Source organism: Nematolebias whitei, chromosome 19 (assembly GCF_014905685.2).
Source record: "Nematolebias whitei isolate Nwh7 chromosome 19, NemWhi1, whole genome shotgun sequence".
Taxonomy (NCBI): domain Eukaryota; kingdom Metazoa; phylum Chordata; class Actinopteri; order Cyprinodontiformes; family Rivulidae; genus Nematolebias; species Nematolebias whitei.
This window is the reverse complement of record NC_056516.1, coordinates 10,974,845-10,986,524: the sequence shown is the minus strand read 5'-3', so window position 1 is coordinate 10,986,524 and position 11,680 is coordinate 10,974,845. Positions and strand designations below refer to the sequence as shown.

The 11,680-nt window shown below is 39.5% G+C and overlaps 1 protein-coding gene across 1 annotated transcript in view; it reads right to left on the bottom strand.

Moving 5' to 3' along the window:
- Positions 1–11,680, bottom strand: part of LOC119426064 (phosphatase and actin regulator 4B) — a 225,519-nt gene that overhangs the window by 133,980 nt on the left and 79,859 nt on the right. The window contains exon 6 of the mRNA XM_037693622.1: positions 8,705–9,070. Coding sequence (XP_037549550.1) covers positions 8,705–9,070 — 366 coding nt within the window. The remainder of the gene's footprint in view (positions 1–8,704; positions 9,071–11,680) is intronic.

The following is an 11,680-nucleotide window of genomic DNA, read 5'->3' as shown; positions in this document are numbered from 1 at the left end:
ATATATACATACATATACATATATACATACATATACATATATACATACATATACATATATACATATACATATATATATACACATTTACATATATATATACACATTTACATATACATATATATACACATATATATATACACATATATAAACATATACATATACACATATATAAACATATACATATACACATATATAAACATATACATATACACATATACATATATATACATATATACATATACATATATATACATATATACACATACATATATATACATATATACACATACATATATATATACACATACATATATATATACATATACATATATACATATGAGGAGCAATATTATAGGCAGAAACATGGGTGTGCTATGGGGTCTCCAGTTTCTCCTATTGTTGCCAACCTGTACATGGAGGAAGTAGAAAAGAGAGCCTTGACATCCTTTTCAGGGACACCACCAAGTCATTGGCTCAGGTATGTTGACGACACCTGGGTTAAAATTAAATCTCAGGAAGTCCAACATTTTACTGACCACATTAACTCGGTGGATAAATACATCAAGTTCACACGAGAAGATGTAAAAAATGGCAAGTTGGCTTTCTTGGACTGTGAGGTCTCAGTCTCTGATAGAGGACATTTGCAAACAGAGGTGTACCGCAAACCCACCCACACAGACCAGTATTTGCAGTTTGACTCCCATCACCCTTTGGAGCACAAGTTAGGAGTCATCAGGACTCTGTATCACAGAGCAGACAGCATCCCCACTAACTCGGGAGCCAGGCAGAAGGAGAAATCCTACACAAAACAGGCTCTAGAGCAATGTGGATATCCTAACTGGGCCGTCCTGAAAGCAGAGAAGAAACCCAAACAGGACTCCAGTCAGCCATCAGGTGAAAAGGAGGAACCCAGACCCAGACCAGTGGTCATTCCGTATGTTGAGGGAGTATCAGAGAAACTGAGACGTTTATTTTCTAAACATAACGTCCCAGTGGCTTTTAAACCCCAAAATACATTACGGCAAAGACTGGTTCATCCCAAAGATCCAGTCCCCCGGCACAAACAGAGTAATATTGTGTATGCTGTTCAGTGTCAGGAGGGCTGTGATCAGTCTTACATCGGGGAAACTAAACAGCCACTGGCCAAAAGGATGGCCCAGCACAGAAGATCAACATCATCAGGCCAGGATTCTGCGGTCTACACTCATCTCCAGGTCAGCGGTCACTCTTTCAAGGATGAAGATGTTCACATCCTGGACAGAGAGGAACGATGGTTTGAGAGAGGAGTAAAGGAGGCCATCTTTGTGAAAAGAAATCGTCCATCATTAAACAAGGGTGGAGGCCTCCGGGTTCAACTGTCCCCCTCTTACAATGCTGTGATTGCTAGTATCACTCAGCCCTCTGTGAATAGTAAACAGCCATCGTTGTGCTAATGATTCATTGTTAGGCTGATGGTCCTTCTTGAGCATGTGATCAGCTGGTTTTGGTTGTCAGCAGCAAACTGGTTGATCCACTCTGAGAAGGTGCTATTTAAGAGACTGAGCTGAAAACAGCACCTCAGACTGAGGAAGTCTCTTGGATGAGAGACAAAACGTTTCTATATTTTTTTGCTTTGTTTTATTTATTTTTTTTTTTTTTTGAATGTCCAGGGGACCAGATAGAACTTTTTTGGATATCTCGACTATTGGTACCTAAAAGTTTTGGTCTCAGAACAACAAAATAACAGCCACTGAAACTTGAGACGTCAAATATCTTTGGTCAAGAATGCAAATAAAATTATACCAGTTAAACAAGGGTTATAACAACAACAACAATAAAACTATAGACTATGTTTATTGACTAATTACACAATCTAGTAAAAAACGTAATTAGCGTTTATACTTTAATTCAATTTAGTTTCAGAAAACTATCTAAAAAATGAAAACATGATAGTCTGAGATTACCAGTACAATCCCTTTCCCAACTTTAGAAATCACTGCTCTAGACTTCTAAGCCTCTTATGCATTGCAAAGTCTGGTCCGGTCTGGACTGGCTGTAGTCGGCCTAGCACCGATCTTTGGTTTTGTTGACTTTCAGCAGTGCTGCCTTGAAATAGGCTGGATAGTCATGGAAAATCCGCATGAATCTCAGCTCAGCAGCAACTGCACCTCGTCGTTTGTCCAAGGCACTGGTGCTATCTTTTGTGTTACCATTTTTTCTAAAGAAAAATAGGAGCACAATCTAAAGAAAAAAAAAATAGTAGCACAATCTATCACACAACCAGCCAGAAACAAACATCTGAAGGAAATGGTGTTAAGGAGCAGTGGTTGGAAGTATATGACTCAACTGTGAAGTGACATCCCCCACCCCACTCCCCCGGGACTAGCAAACCAATTAACGCCAACCAATTAAATTAAATCTGCTGATGTCAAATCTGCAGCACCAGCCTAACCTGAATGGAACCCTGAATGGGCAATCCTGTAATTGTCAAACTTTGGTTGGGATAGATAGATGGATGAAAAGTTGGTTGGTTGGTTTGGGACACGGCTGGCTGACCTTGCACGTTCATGGTGAGACGTATTGTGTCACTTCCTGTTTGGCTGTTGGTAGCTCGAGAGAATTGTTTGCTTGAGTCGTCTCTGTTTTCTGGATTTATCTGTCTCTTGCACAGTTTTTCATTCAAGTTCACAAACACACTTAGTACAGTTGGTTTTCTACTGTTGGATAGTGGTTAAAACACCTTTTATCTTTCAACACTTCTCGGTTTTTATTGGTGTATTTGGCTCTGCTAGCTCTTGCTAGCATTAGTTAGCATGGCTGCTGCTTCTCTCCCTGCTTCCTCTGTTTTCACTTGCTCAGTGTGTCAGATGTTTAGTTACTCCTCTGCCTCCTTTAGTGGTAATGATAAATGTAACAAATGTAGTCTTATGGTAGCTTTGGAGGAGAGGCTATCTGAACTGGAAGCTCGGCTCCGTGCTGTAGAAAAACCAGTAGCTAGCCAGGTCCCCTTAGACAGCGCGGAACCACAGAGGATAGCTCCCGTTAGCGGTCCTCCAGCAGACCCCGAGCAGCCGGGACCCCAGGCCAGCTGGGGAAACTGTCCGGAGCAAGCATAGTGCTAAGGCTAAGCCCCCAGTTCACCACCGACCCGTTCACGTTTAAAAGATTTTCCTTGCTCAGTGACACACCCGCAGAGAAGCAGACCCCGGTTATTGGCAGCTCCATAGTCCGAAACGTGGCTTTAGGGACTCCAGCGGCCATAGTCAAATGCATTCCGGGGGTCAGAGCGGGCGACATAGAATCTTATTTGAAACTGCTGACTAAGGCTAAGGCTAAATACGGTAAGACTGTTATTCACGTCGGCGGTAATGACACTCGGTTACGCCAATCGGAGGTCACTAAAATTAACGTTGCTTCGATGTGTGACTTTGCTAAAACCATGGCGAACTCCGTAGTTTACTCCGGCCCCCTCCCCAGCCTGACCAGCGATGACATGTTTAACTGTATGTCGTCGTTTAACCACTGGGTGTCCAGGTGGTGTTTTGACAACGACGTGGGCTACATAGATAACTGGAGTTCTTTCTGGGGAAAATCTGGTCTGATGCGGAGAGATGGCATCCATCCCACTTTGGACGGAACCGCTCTTCTTTCTAGAATTATGGCTGATTTTGTTTATCCCCCAAATTATTGACAACCCAGGGTCCAGTCCAGGAAGCAGAGCTGTAGTCCTCCACACCTCTCTGCTGCTTCTCCTCTGTTACCCACCCACACCCCCATTGAAACAGTGTCAACTTGCCCACGGCTCAAATTAAATAAACCAAAACACAGCTCTAAAAATAAAAACCATAAAAATCTTATTAAAATAAATGGTTACTTTACCAGAGCAAAATCATAAAATGAAATGTGGATTATTGAACATCAGATCTCATTCCTCTAAATCCCTGTTAGTTAATCAACTGATAACTGATCATCATATTGATTTATTCTGTCTGACAGAAACTTGGCTACAGCAGGAGGATTTTGTTAGTATAAATGAATCCACTCCTGTTAATTATTTAAATTTTCATGTTCCTAGAACAACTGGCCGAGGTGGAGGAGTAGCTTCTATTTTTCAGTCAGGATTACTGATAAATGCCAAACCAGTTATTAGTTACGATGCTTTTGAATCACTGTCCCTCGGTCTTTCTCATCCAAAATGGAAATCAGAAAAGCCACTTTTACTAGTTGTTATACATCATCCACCAGGCGCTTACTCTCATTTTTTGTCTGAATTCTCAGAATTCTTAACTGACTTACTATTAAATACTGATAAAATCATCATAATGGGTGATTTCAATATTCATGTAGATGTTGAAAGTGATAGCTTAAGCAGAGCCTTTAATAATTTAATAGACTCATTTGGTTTTACCCAAAACGTCCGCACATCTACTCATTATCATCATCACACTCTTGATTTAGTTCTGACCTATGGTATAGCGATTAAGGACTTGGTAATAGTTCCTCAAAATCCTATTCTGTCCGACCATTTTTTAACAACCTTTGAGTTTACATTAAATGACTACAGTCACTGAGAGTAAATTTCATCTCAGCAGGTGCTTATCAGAAAAGGCTTTAACCAAATTTAAACAATCTCTTCCATCAATGTTTTCCTCTGTCTTGCAGAGTAATGCATCAGAGAACAGTGACTTAGATCATCTAGTTGATCATCTTACAACTTCAATGCAAACTTCACTTGATAAAATTGCTCCACTGAAAAAGAAAGTAATCAATCAAAGGAAACTGGCTCCTTGGTTCAATTCTGAGTTATGTACTTTAAAGCAGGCATCAAGAAACCAGGAGAGAAAATGGCGCTCTACTAATGTTGAAGAATTTTATTTAACTTGGAAAGACAGTCTGCTAACATATAAAAAAGCTCTCCGTAAAGCTAGAACTTTATATTACTCATCTTTAATAGAGAATAAAAATAACCCTAGGTTTCTGTTTAGTACTATTGCTAGACTAATTAAAAGTCCCATTTCTGTTGAACCATGTATCCCTACAACTATAAGTAGTGATGACTTCATGAGATTCTTTATAAATAGAATTATTTCAATTAGAGAGAAAATTCAAACCATCTTTCCTTCTACTAGCTCTAGTCCCCTGTCAAATGAGGCAACTTTAACAAATTCACTAGAGCCTGATTTATGTTTGGACAGTTTTTGTCCTGTTGAGCTCTCTGAATTGTCAAAAATAATTACCTCATCCAAACCATCCACATGTCTGCTAGATCCCATACCAACCAGACTGTTTAAAGAGGTATTTCCCCTAATTAATGTCCACATTTAGGATCTACTTAATTTGTCTTTAATGAATGGTTATGTACCACAGCACTTTAAGGCTGCTGTAATTAAACCTTTACTTGATAAGTCTGAACTTGATTCAGAAATTCTGGCCAACTATAGACCTAAATCTAATCTAACTTTCATCTCAAAAATTCTAGAGAAAATAGTTGCAGGTCAGTTGTGTGAACATCTACAAAGAAATAATCTGTTTGAAGAGTTTCAGTCAGGGTTTAGAGCTCATCATAGCACAGAAATAGCACTAGTAAAAGTAAATAATGATATTCTCATGGCCTCAGACAATGGACGTGCGTCTATACTGGTCCTGTTAGACCTCAGTGCTGCATTTGATAACAGTTGATCACAATATTTTACTACAGAGGCTTCAATATGATATTTGGATTACAGGAAAAACTCTAAAATGGTTTAAATAATATCTATCTGATAGATTCCAGTTTGTAAATGTAAATAATAAATCTTCTTCATACACCAAAGTTAGTCATGGAGTTCCTCAGGGCTCAGTGCTTGGGCCAATACTCTTTACTCTATATATGCTTCCATTAGGTAAAATTATTAAACAGCATGAGATAAATTTTCATTGTTATGCTGATGACACACAATTATATTTGTCCATTAAACCCAATGAATCCAATCAGCTACTTAGACTACAATAATAATAATAATAATAATAATGTCATCACAATGTCAGCACTGTATGTTTCCATACAATGGCGAAATTAGTCTCTGCATTTAACCCATCCACCACCAGGTGGTGCAGTGGGCAGCTATTGAAAGCGCCCGGGGGGCATTTTGGGGGTGAAGCGTGCTGCCCAGAGACGCCACGTGATGTGTAGTGACTGGGGATCGAACCTAGGCATGTCTTAAAGACATAAAAACCTGGATGACCCTTAATTTTCTCCTGTTGAACACAGACAAGACTCAGGTTTTGGTTTTTGGACCTGAGCACCGTAGGAATTAATTTATCAGTCTTTCTCCCTCCAGCTCTAATGTTAAAAATCTTGGTGTTATTTTTGATCAGGACATGTCTTTTATCCCCCACATTAAAAACTTTACTATAACTGCCTTCTTTCACCTGCGTACTATCACTAAAATTAGAAACATTTTATCTAAAAATGATGTAGAAAAACTGGTCCATGCATTTGTCACGTCTAGACTGGACTATTGCAATGGTTTATTATCTGGGTGTCCAAATACTTCTTTAAAACGTCTTCAGTTGATCCAAAATGCTGCTGCCAGAGTCTTAACTGGAGTTAGTAGGAGAGATCATATCTCTCCAGTTTTAGTTTCTCTCCATTGGCTCCCTGTCAAATCCAGAATAGAATTCAAAATCTTACTTCTAACCTCCAAAATCTCTCAACAACCTGACTCCATCTTATATTATAGATCTTATTGTTCCATATTTTCCAAATACAGAGCACTTCGCTCTCAGACTGCAGGTTTACTTGTGGTTCCTAGAATTGACAAAAACAGAATGGGAGGCAGAGCTTTCAGTTATCAGGCTCCTCTCTTGTGGAACCAACTTCCAGTTTATGTCTGTAAGGCCGGCTGACACATTGTCCAGTTTTAAGGGCAAATTGACCACAATTTTCACTCTGCTACTGTCTTCACTTACTGTGCTCAACCTGTTTATTTGTAATTATTTTTTATATCCTTAACATGTGTTTTTTTTTGTCTTTCAGATACACCTGGACCTATACCTGGACCTACCATTCTGTGTTCATCTGTCTCTCCTTCCTGTCCTCTCAAACCAGCCAGTCAAAGCAGATGGCCGCTTGTCCTGAGCCTGGTTCTGCTGGAGGTTTCTTCCATTTAAAAGGGAGTTTTTTCTTTCCACTGTTGCCACTGTGCTTGCTCAGGATGGGAGACTGCAACGAAGCCAAGATTCAACTTGCCTGCTGGATTCCTTAGATAGAGAACTTTACTAATTGGCTTTTATGTATGTGAATGTTCCTGTAAAGTGTCTTGAGACAACTTTGTTGTGATTTGGCACTATATAAATAAACTGAATTGAATTTGTTATGTGTTGAAATGGGTAAGAACCGAGAAGAAGTTGTAAATAGTATCTTTAACTAAGAATGCTCTTTTCCTGTTTTAATATGTCAGTAAAGAGGACGTTTTTGTCATGTAGTGGTGCAACACGAAAATTTTAGCATTATTGTTACAATGTATGATGAAATAAAAAAAGAGTACAGTAGTTCCTCGTTACTTTGTGGTTCGTCTTGCACAGACGTGCTTTTTCGCGGGTTTTCAAAGATTGTCAACTTTAATATTACTCATGTGATTGAGACGTTGTGCAGCCTTCACCACTCTCTGCAAAGCTTTTCTTTCTCCAGCTGTGCAGCCTCCATGCCATATGTTGATGCTGGAGAATAGGATGCTCTCCACTGCGCACCTGTTGAAGGAGGTGAGGACTGGCACCACCATTTTGTAGTTTTCTTTCAATAAGCCTAGCAGAAGCCAGCAGTCCTTGCAGTCACTGCTTTCTGACAAAATGGAGGGAAAGTGTTGCAGCGTAAATCTACGCCATCTATTAAGTTCCCAGAGCTGGCTGGAAAGTAGCAAATAATCCTGAAGCTCAATTATCCACATGCACATCAACCTGGACGAGGCGGTGGGCTTTGTCGTTGCAGGGTAAATCTGCCGAACCAGAACTGAGCTGAACCAGAACAGAGCTGCTGTTCTGCAGAGCTCATGAGTAAAATCTTGCAGTAGCTGCTGTACAGTACATATACGTAATGTTGTTAAAATTACGTAGGTAAGAGTATAGAACATTACAAAAGTGTGGCAAAGGTTTATAAAGCCTTAATGTATGGTTGAATGAATGAATATAAATACTAAAATAAATATAGTAGTCCCTCGTTTATCGTGGGGATTACGTTCCGGACCCCCTCGCAATAAGTGAAAACCCACGAAGTAGGAATGATATAGTTATTTTAGTATGTATATATATTGTAAGACTTTAGATAATTTAATCTTATGTTATAGGTTATGGGCAGAACTAGCAAAGACATTGTTTTAACTTTGTCCTTGATTTGTGACCTTGATGCCGGGGTGATGAGAAGTGTATGTGGCACTCTGTCTAGTGATGATGTATATGAAGTTTTGTTAAATAATCTTGAACAGATTAGAAATTAAAAGTGAGACAAGAGAAAGTTTATGTATGTATGGAGACTATACTGTAAAACGCCTGCCTTACCAAAAAATTATAAATTACCAAGACATTACCAAGCTGCCAAAAACTTGGTAATTTCACCAAATAGGTAACAGAAGGGCTTTATAGTGAGTAAATATGTGCAACTGTGTGACTTAAAAAAAAAAACAATACACACACACACACACACAAAAATTGCAACTGCTATTTATAGAAACAAGACAGTGAAACTCACCAAGCACTGCAGGGTTGCCGATACGGTTAGCAGGTTTGGGTGGAGGGGCAGGAGGTTGCTTGGCATGAGGGGGGATGGGGGGAGGTGTGTCAAAGTCAGCTGGGGAAGCAGCAGCAATGGGAAGACGAAGTGGGGCTTCAAATATTAGGGAGATTGTCCTGGGTGGTTTGGACATAGGAACTTCAACAGATGAAGAAGAGGTGGTGGAGGAAGAAGATGAAGCAGAGGGTGTTGGACTTCTAGCAGACTCGAGAGAAAGACCAGTAGGGAATTTAGGAGGGAGCACAGCTTGCTTGGGTGGGGGAGGTTCCAGTAGGGAGTCCTGTATCAGATGAGGGTCAGAGGCAACGCAGACACCAACAGACTCTAGAGAGGCGGGGTACACAAACAAATACAGGCCGTCATTAAATGAGAGTTTTAACAAGGCTTAAAACATACAGCTTTGGAAAACTATGTAAACAGGAAACACACACAACACGGATGCCAAAGCTGAGCTACAGAGTCAGGATTGTAGGATCTTCTGATCTTTCAGTTCTGACACAGGGAGGAAATCTGCTCAGAGCTCTGCAGTAATTAAAAGGAAAGGCAACAGCTCACAACAAACATGAAAGTTCAAAGATGCACAATAGTGTCTTCATGAATTGTCGTTTAAACTTAATCATGACTCAGAACAGATGATGGGTTGCAACACTTTGTCATTCCCTTAATGGGGACTACTAAAGGACTAAAATCCCAATTTGAGAAAAAAAAAGGTTGTGCAAATCATAAATAAAAACATAATGTGATGATTTGCAAATATCAGTCACCCCTATAATATTTATATTGCAAAACAGTAAACATAAAATGTTTAAACTAAGAAAATATACCATTTAAAAAATGTTTTTTTTTTTTAACGGCAGCAACATTTTGCAAAAAGGATGTTGGGAAGAGGTAAGAAAAAAAACAGCACAAGTGGTTCAAATACACAGCTGGAGGAGCACTTTGTAACAAGTAAATAAGAGGATTGAGTATGAAAAATGACATTTTAGAGGCCGAGTCCCACAGAAGTAAATATGGGTATAGGTCCACTAATTTGCACAAAACTGCACCTAAAATCAGGAGTAAGCTGTTGGAAGAAGAATCATTTTTGTTGTGTGTTTCCTTGACTGATGAAGCCTTCCGGATCGAAGGCAAAACGTTTCAGCACAAAAAAAGAAACTGTCCAGATGACCTTACTGAAAGATGTTGGATTTTATACCTGGATTATTGAGCATGGGCTTTGTTGTTGCGCCTAAAATAGTTTAACAATTTTAGAAATTGTTTCTCCACAAAGTTTAAGTTTGAGTTTAAAATATTATCAAAAGATTTCATGAATCTGGAGAAATCAGAGCTCAAAAGGACAAGACTGAAAGTCAATACTACCGGTAGATGCTGGTAATCTTTGGGTCCTCAAGGGCCACAGCATTAAAAACAGGTTTAATTATTTTATGAACATTACTGCATGGGCACAGGAACAATTCCACTAATCATTGTCTGTAAACACACATCAATATGGCATCCACAAATGCAAGTTAAAGCTCTAACATGCAAAGAAGAAGAATATATTGACACTATCCAGAAACGCTGCCCTCTTCTCTGGACCAAAGCTTATTTCAAATGGACTAAAGCAAAGCGGAGAAATGTTATGCGGGCTGACAAAAGTGCCCAGTTCATAAGTCTGCTTCTCTGAAGGTATGGGTACATTAAGAGTCTCTGATATGGAGAACTTGCATATCTGGAAAGGAACCATTAAAAAAACATACTGGTATTCAGCAGGTATATACAAACTTCAGAAAACATACGCTTTCCTCCAGATGACGTTTCGTTTCAAGGAAAACCTTGCATATTTCAACAAGACAATGCCATACAGACTGCATACATCCATTAACTTTACCCGCTTCTTCCTTTTTTGGGTCGTGTGGGTCACTATTGTCCATGTCCAGCCACCACTGTGCGAGAGGTGAGGTACACCTTGGGCAGGTCTCCAGTCCATCACAGGGCCACATAGAGACAAACTAGACAACCATTCACTCTCTCACTCACACCTAGGGACAATTTAGAGTTACCAACAGAATGAATTTGTAATAAGAGTCAAGGTGCTGAACTGGCCTGCTTGCAGTCCAGACTTCTCACTGGCCCCACCCTGCCTGAAGACATCTACAATAGTCCTCTTACCCAAGAAACCCCAAATTTCCTGTCTAAATGACTACCGGCCAGTTGCTCTCACTCCAGTGGTGATTAAGTGTTTTGAAATCTGGTCAGGAGTCACATCACTTCACTCCTCCCACAACCCCTTGACCCTCACCAATTTGCCTACACAGCTAACAGATCAACTGAGGATGCCATATAGGCACAGCCCTCCATGTTTCTGATGAGAGTTTAAAATTAGATCACAGTATTTAAATGCATATTTATTGACAAAGAACGATGTCACAGAAAGAATTTTAAAACTTTTATTAAAACATGTACCAGACTTGACTACTTTTGCATCTCCAAAACCTGACCATCGACACGTTGATGCAGAGCTTATGGGCTGCAGCTGTTTCCTCCTTCGACCAATCGATCGCTTTTAACATGAAAGCTGCGTCATAAGAAATTCTCTGTACTTTTCCATTATCGCTGAACAAATGAACGGGTCTGTGGATTAAGCATAAAATATGATAACACGGGAATGATGTGAAGAAATTAATTCACGTCTATCTTGGGAGATGGTCCTGGAGAGTACCTCACTGGTAATAGGCCCTTTTCACAATTACGTCAGACAACTTCTGTTCTGACTTGACGCAGTGGATCAGTACTTCCGGGTCTAATCTCCCTCGGGAGACCTGTCTGGAAACTTGACGGAATTTCATTCATTCAATATATACAAGTGTTTGTATATATTTTATATATGTAATACACACACACACACATATATATATATATATATATATATATATATATATATATATATATATA